The sequence below is a fragment of the Agelaius tricolor genome, unplaced genomic scaffold (assembly GCF_023055355.1).
Source record: "Agelaius tricolor isolate 1412-34295 unplaced genomic scaffold, bAgeTri1.0.p SCAF_3, whole genome shotgun sequence".
Lineage (NCBI taxonomy): Eukaryota > Metazoa > Chordata > Aves > Passeriformes > Icteridae > Agelaius > Agelaius tricolor.
The window spans coordinates 4,212,419-4,228,894 of record NW_027269263.1 but is presented as its reverse complement, the minus strand read 5'-3'; the positions used below and the strand labels follow the sequence as shown (position 1 = coordinate 4,228,894).

The following is a 16,476-nucleotide window of genomic DNA, read 5'->3' as shown; positions in this document are numbered from 1 at the left end:
TCCCAACAGAATACATGTTTTTACTGTGATAGTCCATGTTCATTAAAAAAAAAAAAAGTCCTTATTCTCTTTGTAAAAGCTAAGATGATGTAAGTTACAGAGTCCCTAACCTCCATGTGTTGAATTAAATTTATGTTTTACAATGATAAAGTGTAATTAATAGCATAGGACTTGGCAATAAGTTCGTTTTTTAAAGTTCTTTCAGGTCTGTGGATGCAATCACCTCTGGTCAATACTGAAGATTAAATGGAGACAAAAAACTATGTACAATAGTTAACTACATTCTTTTATTGTTATGGTTTAGGTCTTAAGGCTTTTCCCCTGCAGCATTCTGGAATTGACTGAAATTAATATTTAATTATGCCAAGTCTGTACATGACAGCACTATCAGATAGAGCTCCCCTGAAATGGATCACTGTTCATAAACATCTGCACCCTCCCTGTAATTTCTGAGGATGGTAGTTTACATTTCAGTTTATAGTTCAATGTAAATACCATCTTTCATCCTGAAATAGTTTTTCCTAGCGTTTTTCACTCCGCTCGTTTCTTTTCTGTGTGAATTTCTTATGACTCCTTTTATTCCCCAGATGGAGCTCTATCCTCCTCTACATCCAAGTCAATTCCAATGTAATTTCACACAAGGTCTTTGGTCTTTCTCAAATGCCAAACTGCTCTGGCCAATGGCTTCGTTATTAGTTATCACTCACTTTTATCAAGAATAATATGAATTTACACCTTAGGAGATCTAATACATGCAAAAGGATAGGTGTGTATGTGGGTGTATCTTCTTGTAAATCTGTGCCAGGTGTGTGCCACGTGAGGGAAGGAAAGCAAAGCTTCCATACAGGGAATTCCCAAGCTGCTCAATTCATCCAGTTGTCTTGTGAAGCACAGCTGTGCTTCCTAAAATGGGAGAAAATGTGGGTGTGGTTCAGAAATCTGCTTCATCTACTCATTGATTCATTAATTGAAAATTATTATTATTATTAGAGCAACAGTGGAATGGTCAAAGAGCTAGCATGGAACTGGAGTGCATAAAAGTGAGGATATTTCAAGACAATGAAAATATTGGCAATTCCTATTACCCTAAAAACACTGTAAGACAAAAAGGCTCTTGCTGACATTTTTCTTCAGTACTTGAGTTTGACAGATTTTAACTCAGAAGCACTGAGTATTATGAGTTGAGTACTGAAGGAACTCACAAAATTTAACACTTCAGATTTAGAGGTGATGTCTGTGGTGGAAAGAGGGGGTAAGTCATCACAGGAAAATACTTGGCTCATCTCAAGGCCTAATGTAATCTTTGCCAGAGCAGACAAACCCTACAGGAAGTTTTCATTGGGATCACTACAACACTCAAAGTGTCTATACTTTGGGAAGTTTGAGGGGAACGTTGAAATTTTTTTCTACATTATTTGATGCTGATTTCTTTTAGTGAAGTAAATAGTTTTTCATGGTGAGTTCCATATTTAAATTACACAGGGCATTAGTTCACTACATAAATGTGATCTTCTCTCCACAATCCACATTTTGTACAGAACTGCTTGTCCTGCTGTCACACTTTTGAGGTTCTCAGTATTGTCACTCACTACACTGTGACCTCATAAGCCTTTTGACTAGATTTATTTTCAATCTGGTCTTTTTAATTGTTAGATCATGCAAAATGGTCATAACCACCAGGCCTTCATGCCTGACTCATATTACATTGTAATTTACTGGGCACAGTGCTAGACCACGATTCAGAAGATAAATTCTTTCCTGGCATCATCTCCAACCACTCACTTGTTCTCTTTCTCCCTGTCTCAAATTCTCTAATTGTAAAATGAGCTGAAGTTTTTGTAAAAGTGCAAGTTCTGCTTGGGAAAAGTGCTAGGTATTATTACTGTGTGATATTTGGAAATTGTCTTGTTAAAGTGATAGGATGGTGATTCTAATACCTCATTTTGAAATTGTTCCTGAAATTGTGTTAGATTGGTAATTGACTCTTTTACTGCATCTTGCTTTTTTCCAAGATCCTCTTCCTTCCCAAGAAAAGGGAAAATAACCCATATTTTCAAGGAGCTGCATTCCAGCATGCTGGACAAAGCTCTTTAGACCACTGTTTCTTGTTCTTTAGTGTCATCTCTTCTCTTCTGAAGAGCCATTTCTTCCCCTCTCTAAAAATCTGCAAACTAATTGTGTGGTATAATAATGGTATTATTACAATTCTTCATCCAGGTCTCTAAAAGCATTGTGAAAGTGTCTTGTGCTTGCCTTGGAGACATACCCTGTGCAGAATTTGAAGGCAGCTCCACGAGATAATCTTGCATTGCTTAAACATGTCCTTACAGAGAGAGAGAGAGAGAGAGGGGCTGGATTTGTTTGTTTCTATTGGTGACAATCAGGGTTCTTCACTCCCCCTTTTTGGATGGGCAGCCTTTTAGTAAGAACCCTAATGTGATGCACTCAAATAAGATGATGTAACTAATTTATCCTTAGGAGGGTTAGAGAAGAATGCTTTCCTTGAGACAAAGTCAGCTTCCACTCCTGGTCCTTTTCTTCTTTTAGAGAACAGTTCTTCTGCTAGCTTTTTTTTTTTTTAAACCAATTATTTTGATGTTAATAACTAATTTCTGTTAGAAGAATGTATTCTCTGTCCAGGAATGTTATATCTATGAGCACAAAAGAACTGATCTTGATACACTGTTCATCTTCTTTCTGATCCCAGAATGATAAAACTAAGATTTCCAGATGGAATTTTGTAATCTGCAGCTCTGGGATGAATTAAACACTCACAACAGAGGTGCAACTGGACTGTATCACTGTCTTCCTATTATTCTTACAGATCAAAGAAGAACACAAGTAGATACTTGCAGTCTAAAACATTCAAAACAGATGGCTGGCTTCTTTTTGTAGAGATTTGTGCTTTTCAGCAAAACAATTGCAAAAAAGGCCATCATTCATTTCTGCCAGATGAGATTATGCCAGGTCTGTGTCTTATTTTCTCTTTTGATTTGCAGCTGAACATAATCTTCTCCTAGTGGCTTGGTCTTTGTAGCAAGTAGGAATTCTGCACTCAGACATTGTTTCTGGCCACTTCCAGGAGAGCAGTTTGTGTGATAGTCTCTACTATCTCCCAGTGATTCTGAGCTCTGGCACTCCTAGACAGGACACTCAGAGACACAGGACCAGCAGCTGCAGCCAAACCCTTTTAGTTGTCATTTAGGAGGAAAGAAACTGAGGGAGAGGAGAGATGGACATTGTTGAAAAAAGAATCAAGCCCAAACCTGCTTTCCAGTGTATTAACTATGAAAATAAGCTCCAGAGAATGGAAACGAAAATAAAAACTGTAAGGGCATGTAGGCAATCTAGACACTGCATTTTCCTGGCTGTTGAAGTTCATAATGACTGATGGCCATGTCAGGATTTACAGTTCCATCTCACAGTAGGCTCACTATGGGCTCTCCCACTACATCTGACTGTTAAAGTAACTTTTAGCTAAGAACTACTGTATATACATATAATATAGGTGTATTTATTCATTTTGTGTTTGAATGTAGAGCAAGCAACTCCAAAAACACTTCCTAAAGACAAATAAACCTTGACAAGTCTTTGCTTTGAAAGTGTCTTTCAGCAGCTGCAAGAGCAGAATGAAGAGCCAGAGTTAGAGAAGGACAAGACCAAGATTCCTGTCACCTGCAGACAGGGGGGTTATAGTTCATCTGAGCAGGAAAAGCCCTGATTGTGTTCTCTGGTAGACTACTTAGGAAATGCCTTCTGGTTTGCATTAGCAGTGGGACAGAGAGCAGAGCACAGCCCTGACCCATCAGCATTGCCTTGGACACCCTCTCCCAGTGCCCTGCTGCCCTGCTCTGCTTTCACAGGAGTGTGAGACACTGTTTCCCTTTATCCCTTGGAACAGGGAGAAGGAATAGACAAAATATAGCCCAGCAAGAAATGTGGGTGCTTTCTGCTTCACTCTTGTGTGGACAACAAGTGTTGGAAAGCTTGAATACATTAAAAACAGAAGCAGGTTGTTCTTGCTTATTCTCAAGCTGCTGTATTTTTGTAAAGCAGGAATCAGCATAAAATCTGACTCTGTCAAAATAAATCAGATTGATTTCACAGAATCATAAAATCTGATTCTGTGAAATCAAAACTTGCCTAGTTAGACATACAAAACTCCTTTGGTCAGGAGAATGCTGTTTAAATCCACAGTGGCACATACAAGATGCAAACAGTTGTTAAACTATTTTTGCTTACTGTGGGATTACTTTTTTTTTCTTTTATTATAATTGTTAGTATCATCAGTCTGACTACCCAGTTTCACAGCTTTCTATAATTTAATTTATTATTCAAAAATTGACCTGGTAACTAATACAACTTACAGGGCTGAAGTGCTCAAATGAAGGAGATTTCAAAAATAAAGAGGTGTGAGCTATGCACAGTGCAATGAGTTTATTTAGGGGTAAGAGATTGAGTGAACGCCCTTGCTTTTGAAAGGAAGGGAATGAGAAAACAGGTAAAATTCAAGCTGTGTGCAAACACTCCCTTCAGCTCTGCTGAGCTATCTCACTGCTGAAAGTTCATTTTCCCCTTGGTCCAGTTACAGGCCCCTCACATGAGGATTTCAGTTCTGATCTCCAGCAGTCCCTGCTGTTCCTCTCGTGGTTCCCTGCCAACTTTGCTCCACAGCCCACAGAAGTGAAAGTTGCCAGTGTCATGGAAAGCACTTCTGGATTTGTTATGTATAAAAATATTTTAGAACTACTCGCTCTTTTTGAGTGCTTTAGGAACCCTACCAACCCACTGCAATTCTCTGCCTCACCAGCATGATGGGGGAAGGATTTTATTTAAACAGAGGGAGCTAATGACAAAACTCCTTTCCCTGGTTTGTTTTTTCTGTTTTTTTTTTTTCCTGGTCTGTATTTTTCCCAAGGTGAAGAGGGTGAACTCTGGAAATCATTAATCCATGGGATTTGTTCATGGTGTATAAAAATTTCAAAAATCATTTGCTATATAAAAATGATTTCCTAATTGATTCTGTCAGAAAGGAACTGAGTAAGACAGCTCTGTCAAAATAGCCAGAATCTCTTTTAGCTCCTCACGTACATAGTTCTGGTTTATGAGGAGAAAATTATGAAGGTTAGAGTTAAACCTTTTTTTTTTTTTTTTTTTTGTCTTTAAAACAAATCTAAAGAATACTGAGCCTGTCCTTGAGCTTTTGTGTGGGGGTCTTCTGAAGAAACCAAATATCTCTGTGTATCTGTGAACTGAGCTGAACTGAACTGAGGTCAAGATGTGTCTTTTTGAGAACTTTCTTCTGTTTCCATTTAAAATAATGAAGGGAAGACATCAGTGATAAATTGCTCTGAATTTGGGAAAGCTTTGCACATTCTGAGCCAAATTCATGCCTCATAAAACTCCATTGCATTCAGTGGTTACAATATTATTGTTGAACCCTTGTGTTTGTTGCCAAACAAACACAAATGGTCTGAGCAAGAAGGGATAATTGAATTTTCCATGCAAATACTTCCAGACTGTGTCACTCACTATCTTAGTTTATTTTCATATCTCCCAGTATAAGATACTTAGCTATAGAGGCAAAATATCCCTGTCTGGCAATATCTATAATAAAACCCAGATACAGGGAGGTATACAGAGATTTGTCAGGTCCTTTTGAAATAATTGCTTTTTAACAAACATATGTGCTTACACAATCCTTGGCCCCATCTTCTCCTGTGCAGTGGTAGTTTGGGAAGTAGGTTTTGTTGGGTAGCATAGTTGCAGCTGTGTGTAACAAAGTTTGAAAATAATTTTCCACACTCACATGGCAGATGTGGTTGATAGGAGATAAAGGACTACCTGCACTGTGTTTCCAAACATATTTATTATGTCCAATCTGAAGTTTTGAGGAGGTGTTTGGTGGTGCTTTGGGTTTCTACTTGGATTTTTTTGAGAATTCCTTCTTTATTTGTGCTGTGCAGGATTTACAATGAACACTCATGGTGTGTAGACCAGGCTGGCAAGCTTGATCATTTCTCAAATTGCTTAATTCCTTGGAAGCTTTCAGATTTATTCCACCTACACTTTTAATACAAAAGCACTGTCATTTTTACCTCATGTTCTTTACTTTGACCCCTGAGATTACTTGTCAGTTCTATTTTATTTTCTTCTTGATGTAGCTGTGCTTCCAGGGAGTTGTTGTTTTTGGGGTTTTTTTCTCTCAGATATTTAGAGATTCAGGGGTAAGTTAAGAAAAATTACTGAATTATTTGATTGCAAAATGAAGATTACTTACCAGCATCACTCTGCCCTTTGGGGGTCTGTAGTGGAAATGTGCAAACAAGGCACTCAGGCTAATAGGGGGGTATGACAGCAGTCCTGCCAGTGCCAAATGTATATATGGCACTTTATATTGCCCTTGCTGTATCAAAAAATGCTATTTTCTTCCTTTTTCTTAAAGATAACTGCTGTTGATCCATGATCAACCTCCACATTGATACATTATTCTTGGTAAGTAAGGCAAGTTGTGTAAGGAGATAACTTTTACAAGGTTGACTGATGCAGTTGCAAAAACAGGCAGCTCTTAGGGGTGTCTGTAAGACTTTATTTCAAAATGGCAGCTGCAGGTTTTTAAAGTAGAGATTTAGAAGGTATGCTCTGAAATTAGTAAAGTATTTGGTTCTGAAAAAGAAAAGTGGTTGCTTCCTTCAGAGAAAAAGGGATTGTTAGCAGGGAGAAAGGTGACCAGGTCATTAACCCTTCTGCCTGGAGAAGGCATAATTTAAAGCTGGTGGTTGTGGTGAATTGCACATTGATTAAACTCACTCTTTTATTTTGTAGATGTCTGTGGACATTGCTGGTTTTCTTTTCCAAATAACCACCTATGTATTTTTTGCTTATTTCCAGTAGACACTGCTGTGTATATAGAGATATTTAAAAGCAGAGACTTAGCATATAAAACTTGAAATTCAGTTACCCATATTTCAGTTGCCCATTGTCCAGCAACAGTAGGACCACCATTGAAGAAGCAGTATCATTTCATTCTAAAGCTTTTTTGCCCCACTGACTTTTACAGCTACAGTTAGATTCACATTTATCATAGTCAAAGATTTTTTTTAAAATGTACGAAATCTCAAGTTGAATTTGGACTACGTTCACAAGTATCTTTATTAGTTGGTTGAGGTGGTTTGGGTTTGCATGACAGATTTGTCAGGCATTTCACATTTCTGCCTCAGAGTTGTATTGCCTTTTTTAGTGAAAGGCTGTCAAACTTAGGTGGCCATTAGCAATATTCTGAAGTTGAGGGTACATTAAGCAGACTTCATTCCATGCATTGATGAGGATGGCCTAAACCTATCAGGGCAATTAATGAATGAGGGCTGCTTCAGAAGATATTCCTGGGTTTGCTCTGTTTACCCACTGTTTTCCTAGAAAGCTCTGCAGCTCTGAGCTGAGCATGAGAACACGGTGTGGGTTGTGAACCCAGCCACTGCCATGCTTTTCCACTTAGCAAATGCTCTTACACCCTCTTGAGATAAGGCAGGGGCAGCTCTGCTGTGTGGGAAGCACAGTGCCTCTTGCTAAGTGGCCAGTTCAAATTAGATAGGGCAGGAACACAGATATAAGGGCACTTCCTACTTGACTGGCAGCTTTTAATGGATCCCAAGTGAGGGGAATGATTGCTCTGTGAACAGCTTTAGGGGGATGCTGGTTAAGAACTTTCACACGCCTCATTTGGCCTCTTTCCAGCTCGAGGTAAAAGGGGGAAGGGTGCAGGAGGAATGTGCTTGGAAAGGGGATTTATCTCTGAGAGTCAAATTCAACTGTTGGATGAAAATCTTCCATTCTTACTTGCTAGATAGCTCTGCTTTCTCTTCATCAAGGAGGGTTTCTGTTCACAAAGAACAGCCAAGAAAGTTATCCAGACAGATTCTTTTCAGACTGGAATCTGCACATCTGATGGATATTGAAGAGACTGTGGTATCTGAAAAGAATGCAAGACAGCTACATTGATTGGACTAGTTATGGCAGTCCAATAACTACCATATTGACTATTGACTATTACATTTTTATAGAACAGTATTTTCTTAAGATATGATAATCCATCATTTTACCCTCTGTGGGCAAACCAAATAGTAAGAAAGATAGAAAAAACATCTGTTAAATTAGAAGCATCACTGGTTTTCACCTGCACAGGCAATACACTTTCAGATCATAATCTTGGTAACAGATGTTGTATGAAATCAGGGTACAGAGTGCAAACTCAGTAAATAACCAAAGCAGATGGATATAATAGGCTAAAGACAGTTTTGCTTGGTGATGGAAGTGAAATGTAACTGTGTTGATTCTATTAAAATATCCCTTGCTATTGCCCTGTATATAGGACAGCAGAGTGACATCAGTTTGCAATCACAGAATCACTGGGTCAGGCTGGAAGAGACCACAGTGGGTAATCAGGTCCAACCTCCCTGCTCAAGCAGGGCCATCCCAGAGCATGGGTGTCCAAACAGTGCCAGAATATCCCCAGTGAGGGAGACTCCACATCTGTTCCAGTACATGATCACTGCACAGGAAAGAAGTTCTTCCTCATGTTCAGGTGGAGCTTCTGGGCATCAGTTTCTATTGCCTGGCACCACCAAAAACCTGGCTCCATCTTCTGACACCCTCCCTTCAGATACTCAGACATTGGTAAGGTCCTCTCAGTCTTCTCAAGGCTGAACAGGTCCAGCTCCCTGAGCCTGTCCTTGTAAGAGAGATGCTCCAGTCCCCTCACCATTTTTGTTGCTCTTCACTGGCTCCTCTCCAGGAGCTCTGTGTCCCTTTTGTCCTGAGGAGCCCAGAGCTGGACACAGCACTCCAGATGTGGCCTCACCAGGGCAGAACAGAGCAGAGGGGCAGGATCACTTCCCTTGACCTGCTGTAAATGCTCTTCCTAATCCACCCCAGGATACTTTTGGCCACAAGGACACACTGCCAGCTCCCAGACAGCTTGTTCCCAGCAGGTCAGCCCCAGCCTGTGATGGTACATGGGGTTGTTCCTCCCCGGGTGCAGTACCCTGCACTCGCCTTTGTGGAATTTCCAACACTTCTTCCCTGCCCATCTCTCCAACCTGTCAAGGTCCCTCTGAAGGGACACAGCTCTCTGGGGTATTGGCCACTCCTGCCAGCTTTGTGTCATCAGTGAACTTGCTGAGGAGGCATCTTCCCCTTCATCCAAGTCATTGGTGAATAAGTTAAACAGCACTGGGCCCAGTACTGACCCTTGGAGAATGCCACCAGTGACAAGCCTCCAGCTAGAGCCAGCACCACTAACTGGAGCCCTCTGGGATCTGCCCTTCAGCCAGTTGTCCATCCACCTCCTTGCCCACTCATCCCATCCTGATATATCAAAGCATTATTTTCTCATGTGTGTTTATATATGCAAACAGAGGTTGTCCCAAGGCTGCACAGGTTTTTACTGAAGCACATGAGCTCACTCTCTCTCTCGTGCAGGTTTCCTGCCTGACTCCTCTCCCGTGGCTGCCTGTGGGTGTGGCAGCACCCTGATGTGCTGGTGTGGGCTGCTGAGTTCAGCAGGACACAGAGCCTGACATTAGTTAGCTGCTTAGCCATGCCTCTCAGATCCTCACACTCTACAGCAACTAATCCATGTAAAACAGCGTTAGAAACAAAACAAGTGAGCCCTGACAGCCTTATTAAAAGGGGTCGAAGCCAGAGTCTTTGTTGAAAGTAATGCCAGCACCCTGTTTTGTCGACTCAGAGATTATCTCACTCCTTATTCATTAGCAGGGTCAGAGGTGTCCTATTGAAAAGATATCCCCAGCCCACTAACAAACAGCAGGTGCAGCCTCTGCCTGGGAACATGAACAGAAGTTGCTGGGACTTTGGCAAGGCTTCCCAGCTCTCCCTGCCCAGCACCTCATTCTATGGAAAGGAGGCCCTGAGCCCAGTTCTTCCCTAATTTTTCATCAGCTGCAAACCTCAGAGGTTTGCATTACTGCAGTTTTGAATATGTGCCCACAAACATCGAGAAGAAATGAAGCAGTATTCTTGTGGAAGGTCACAGCAATGGGTGCCCAGTAGGCATTTATGCACTTGAACTCTGTATCTTTATAAAAAAATGAGAAATGGTTCTTCAGATACATTTTATGGGAACTGGATAACTCTAGTTTGGATTGCATTGAGGAACAATTATTATATTCAGATTGGGTAAAGTATAATGAAATGAAATAGTACTTTATTAAAGTTCTTTGATTTCAGTTTTTTAGTTTGTTGTATAGAATCTGGCCTATTTAATAAAAGTCATTGCCATTTCAAAACCATAGAAGACTATACCTTAACTATCTAAAGCACTATAAAAGATAAAATTTTAACTTTCTGGTAAAGATCTATCTCTGTCCAATTTCTACAGTAGAGATGCAATCATCTTAGAATTGTTGTGTTTTGGCATAATTTGAAACTATTCTCTTTAGAACATGTTTATTGCATACTTAATTTACAATGAAATGTTTGTTGGAAAAACAAGCTAAAAATCTATATTGACATTGCTCTTGGACAAGTTGTGGACAGACACCTTTTATCAGATTTTTTTTTAAGTAGCTAAACCGAAGTACTGTTGGATAATCAGTAGAGTTAATGCATTCAGTTTAATATTGTTTCATTTTTCACCCATATCATCATTATTATTTCCCAGTCCAATCACACAGCTGTCACCATTGCACCCTCTCCCCAGTGTCCTTGGTGTCTTTCTGGATGGTTGGTACATTATGGACCAGGAGCACAAGGGAAAGAGTGTTCAGGCTTCTTCCATTGTGAAGCTGGACAAGATTGTAACTTAGAGGCTGCTCTTTGCCTTCATCACTGCTGGGGTCTCAGGCTGTTCTCACTGTCTCTGCTCTCTTATTTCAGATAATTCAGCCCCTCTTAGAACTTGACCAGAACCGCAGCAAGTTGAAGTTGTACATCGGCCATCTGACAGCCCTGTGCCACGAGCGCGACCCCCTGATCCTGCGTGGGCTCACCCCGCCTGCCTCCTACCACCTGGATGATGACCAGGCAGCCTGGGAGAAGGAGCTGCACAAGATGACCCAGGAGCAGGTGAGTTTGTGGGCTCCAGCTCTGAACAAGGGCCTGAACTTGCTGCTTGAGGCTTTACTGATGTGCCACACCAAAACGTGGTGAAACCGTGTTGTGAGTGGTGAAAGCTGAAGGTGAACTCTTTAGCTGAAAAAAGGAGTCAATGATTTTTTTAAATCATTGCCATTTATTATTATATTATTAATCATTATGGAATTTCATATGCTCTTTTGTCCGTACTCGGGGCCATGCATTTCCACACTCATGGGAAATCAAATTGCAAGATACCAAAAGATATTCGCTTTTGCCATGTTTTAACATGTTAACTGTTAACAAATTTTAGCTGCTCTCTATAATTCAATGTCATCAAGTCATCAAGATCTTAAATCTTTAATTATATAAACCATATATATTTTAATTGACACATTTTTATTAGTCTCTTTATATAAATGAATGCAGTATTCTTACCTGCTGTTACAGACTATTCTGCCAGTAATTTCTACTGCTTACCCACCTTATCTTACCTTGAATATGTGCCCAAAAACATTGAGAAAAAATGAAGCAGTATTCTTGTGGAAGGTCACAACAAAGGGTGCCCAATAGGCATTTATGCACTTGAGCTCTATATTTTTGTAAAAAATTGAGAAATGGTTCTTCAGATACTTTTTATGGGAACTGGATAACTCTAGTTTGGATTGCCTTGAATCAAGATTGGACTCAGTGTACTGGATGTGATACACCCATGCTTATATACACACACACAGTGACTTCAGGAACCCAACTGTGTATTTCCAGGAGTTTTGGAATACGGAACTGAAGGAGTTTAATAAGAGTTTGTCAGATGATGTCTCCACAAGAGGCTGTCAATCTAGTTATAAGTCATCTACTGAAATAGTCTTCCTTTCTCCCAGCTCTTATAATGTCTTACCTTCCTTAATCCCTTCATTGGCAGTTTTTTATCTCTTGTTTCTGGACTGTAATTCACCATTCCCTACAACCTTTTTTCTGACTCGTTCCTATTTCTCTTTTCAATTTTCTTTACTTTACTGTTCTAGTCCTATATTACTGAATGCCCTTTTTTTCTCTTTTTTTTGTAATTAAACTACTGCAAGGAACTTGTACCAGAACTAAATGTGACAAATTTTGTCTTTTTAACCCTGACTTTGGATTATAATGCCGAGTCTTTAACTATTCACTTTCATATGTTTTATACCAAACTCTATCCAGTGTGCACACAAGCTAGTGTAAGGCCTATACAGTTAAAAGGGGATTTGTGGGTCAGTGAAATACATTGAGCCTGTCTTGAACACTTCACCTCTGGTTTTCTTCCTTGGTGATTTTAAAACTAATTTCCTTGAACTGTCAAATCAAGACTGAATTTTCATTCAAAAATTGGAGAGAGCAGTGAAATTGCAGGAAACCAACAAAAGCATGTCTGAAAATTCAAAAAGAGCAGTCCTCTGGAGATTAATATTCCTGTAACAGGGCCAAGATGGTACACAACAGTCATGCTCTCTTGCTGTACCTGTCTTCATACTGTCACTGATTCAGCATGTGCTGTGTGCCTCCCTCAATATCTACATTTACCTCTATAGGGATGACACATTCCTTTTCCCTTCAGAGCCTCCTGGCTTCTGTAATCACTGATGCAGGATTAAAATGTCTTCATTTTTATGCATGCCATCCTCCTCTGTTAAAGCCTTACAGCTCCTATGGTATAAATCAAAACATGAGGCATATTATTTTGAACCACCTTTTCTGTCAGATTGGGATGGAGCAGTGGGTGACAAAACCTGTAGCATGTATGGGAGGCACCTCTGAAAATGAGAGAGGATATGGGCAAAGTTTGGATATCACTGAAATAAATTGCCTCATTAATTACAGCTGTGGTGCTCTTCATATATAATCAGGATCTGTGGGGACAGGTGGTATTTGCTATTGATCAAGAGATGTGGGTAAAGAAAATAGGAGAAGCTTTCTTTGTCAAGTTCTTCTGAATAGTAAGCCCAAAAATAATATTTCCCATTAAAACTTTGTTAGTCCATTAGCAGCATTTATGGGTTACACAGTAAAGAAAGCGGTGTGAGAAATTGTGAGAAAAGGGAATTACCTAAGTTGTTCTGGAAAGAGAAAAGAATTCTTTTTCTATCCTTTCACATTATTGTCTTGATTCTGCACTGCTGTCACCACAGTTGTTTAAAGTTACTTCTCCATTCACAATTCCCAAGCATAAATAATGTCAGCTAAAATAAAATGTAGCTGTCTCTTCTGCTTTCCCATACTCACTCAGATAGTATTTAAGAAGCTTCAGTTGCAAAACACAAACTAATGATATATTTCAATTTACAAAGCAGACTTTTCATTTAAGCCATGGAGCTTTTCTGTTTCTAGCTGCAGAGTTTCCTTTGTGCTTAAAGTATTCCCATGGGGGGTGGGAATCAGTTCTCCAGATTTGCAGAAGCCCATCACAGAATACCCATTTTGCATCTTTGGAATTTTAATGAGTTTTATAAAGTACCTCAAATCCAGTGCACTAAATTCACTCCTGTCCCTTCTAATATGATCTTCTCTAGATAATGCTTTACAAGCCTCAGTGGGAAAAAATTAATCCCCTTGAATGTTAAGAAGTGCTAACATGATTAGGGAGGATACATTTAACCAACACCAATAATATTTAAGCATGATGGCAACGTATCCACTTCTCACCAATGAGATTACCTAGTTTGGTTTGGTTGCTTTGAGTTTTTTATATAAATACTTAAGAATTCATTTTCATACTGCTACTTTTGGAGCTGTTATTTCCCTCTGCAGCAACTTCTGTTGGCAAAGGTTGGTTTGCTATGTTTCAGCATAACCAATATACTTGGTAGATCTTTCATCCCTGCTGGGGAGGTTCAGGTGCAAAAAGCAGGAGTTTTCTGTGGCTTCTTTTGGTAGATACAATGGGTATTTGAAGTAGATTTAACCTTCTCACTCTTCTAGTGCACCCACAGTGACTAATGTACAAGTAGTTGTTGGAAAAGTATCTGCCAGCATCAACACCGTGGATCTAAGGGGAATTTGTTGCCACATAAATAATTTTGTAGTCTCAAAGTTTGACTGATAATTGGTGCCTCTTATCCATAATAGTGTCTCAACACTACCATTAAGTTCAGTGGTAGTCCTTAGTGACTTCAGCTGATTACAGCATATGCTGAGTTGGAAAGGACCCACAAGGATCATTGAATCCAGCTCTTATCACTGCATAAGACATTCCCAGGAATCACAGCAGGTGCCTGAGCATTATCCAAACACTTCTTGAACTCTGTCAGGCTTGGGGCTGTGACCATATCCCTGGGGAAGATTGATTGTAATCAAGCTGTGGGGCCAAGATACTATATCATTCTTTGTTGGCATTTTCTCAAAGATCTTGTGTAGGCTGACTTATTGTAGTAAAATTTTGGTCTATTAGTAATGAAGAATTGAAGCCAGTACTTATGAGTATATGGTGTCTCAAAACTTAATCTTAAATAATATATTAGACTAAGTTGTGGACAGTAAAGGATCTATAGAACTCAGAACCATGTCATTAAATTATTCCTGTGGTGGAAAATGTCCCTTTGAGTCAGTTCTGACCCAATGTCCCCTAATAATCTGAATTTTGATTCAAAAATTTGGAGAAAGCAGTGAAATTGCAGGAAGCCAACAGAAGCATATCTGAAAATTCACAAAGAGCAGGCCTCTGCTCTTTTTGCTCTAGCACTCAGACTGTTTCTGGAACTAACATCCTTCAACCAGTTCATGTCCTGTGTGACTTTTCTTACTAAAAACCCGAAGTTACCAGAAGGAAAGAGGAATGTTCAAAGTCTTGACACTCAGAAATAAAAATTCCTTTCATTCATTATAGATAATTGCATTATCCTAGCAATTTCTATTAAATACCATATTTTCTTTCACTTTGTCCTAGAGGTATCATTACATTAATATCCTTGAGCTCTGTAGAATGACTGCTCTGTTTCACATTTCAGATAGCTGCCTATAAGTGTAGGATTTTAGTCCTTTATGAAAGGAAAAGGCATTAAGAACATAATTATATGGTCCACACTTTTATTTATAGTTTAGGTTTTATTTTGCTCTTATCTGTACAAAAAAAAAGAATTTAGTAGAAAAAAATGGAGTAGAAAAAGAATGGAGTAGAAACTGGAATTTGCTGAAAGTCCTCACTTCAGTGTGTCAGAGGTGGTGCACTGCACTGGGCTTGAGAGGCAGCAGTGTGAGAAAGAAAAATGAGCCAGAAAAACCAGAGCAACCAGATATGAGAAGTAGGCAGCAGTATTAGGTTTGTTAATAGCTTAAGGACTATCAGCAATGTTTCTTAGCACCTCAAATCCAGCTGTAAATGTGCAGAACCTAGTATGACAGAGAATTTCTTATTTTCAATAGGTCCTACACTGATATTTGGAAAAAATATTTCTTCCAACAGAAGATCTATAGAATTAAAATTATTTTCTTAACCCTAGGAGTAGGAGGCGTTTTTCCCCCTGGCTCCCTGCCATCAGAGGCTCTTTCCAGCCATGTCCAGCATGTCCTGGCTTCCTCAGTTTCTGCTGACCCTTAAGCACCAGTTTGTTCCCTGCACAGTCCATCTGTCCTCCTCCAGAGGTGTTTCTGGCAGCGTTTCCATTGTGACCTGGGCATCAGCAGCAGTCTGGGAGAGCTGGGCAGGTACATTTCCACCAGAGGCTCTCTCAGAACTCACCTGCTGTGGGAGCTGGTCTCACCCCACTACCAAGTGCTGCACCTGTGGCTGCTTTGCTGCGAGTTACAGAGAAAGGCACTTCTGGAAAATCTTAATGATCATCCAAGAGCCTTTGTTGTGCAGAAAGGTTTTCTTCCCTTTCCCTGTGCACCAGCTTCAGCCAAAGCACAGACCTTCTAGGGATTCCTGCTTACTAATCCTCTCCCAAGAACTCAGGAATGCCTTTTCTGCTCAGCTGCCCAAAGCAGAGGAAGGAGAAAGGTGATAATGTCACTTCACTGTAGCAGTCACAACCTGCTGTATCAGCTAAAGAGTCATGGCTTGCTTCCAAGGAGCAACATTTACCTTGCACTTCATTCACATTTCAGCCTCCACAGAGCAATGGTAAGCCTTCTGTACAAAAGGACACCAAACCTCATACCTGTAGCTGTCAAATTTCATTTTAAAACTGCATATTTGATTAATTTCAGTTAAATCCTGAAAATATTCAACACATATTTTGATTTGTTATACAAACAATATTGCGAGTGGGATAAACTTTACTCTAAAGTGCAAATAGTTATTTAATAAACATCCTGTGTACTTCTTTGTTCAGATTCTGCTTGTGTTCTTGTGTCATCTGTGAGGAATTACACAACTTGCTTAGTTTCTGCAAAGAAATTACTCTGCTATGATTT

The 16,476-nt window shown here is 39.8% G+C and overlaps 1 protein-coding gene across 13 annotated transcripts in view; it reads left to right on the top strand.

Moving 5' to 3' along the window:
- Positions 1-16,476, top strand: part of ERC1 (ELKS/RAB6-interacting/CAST family member 1) — a 276,731-nt gene that overhangs the window by 247,286 nt on the left and 12,969 nt on the right. For 9 of the 13 annotated variants that reach the window (XM_071422212.1, XM_071422219.1, XM_071422217.1 and 6 more), the window contains one exon: positions 10,894-11,082. In XM_071422212.1, coding sequence (XP_071278313.1) covers positions 10,894-11,082 — 189 coding nt within the window. Of the gene's footprint in view, positions 1-10,893; positions 11,083-16,476 lie in introns of those variants that run through there. The other 4 variants (XM_071422221.1, XM_071422222.1, XM_071422220.1 and 1 more) reach the window with 1 other exon arrangement.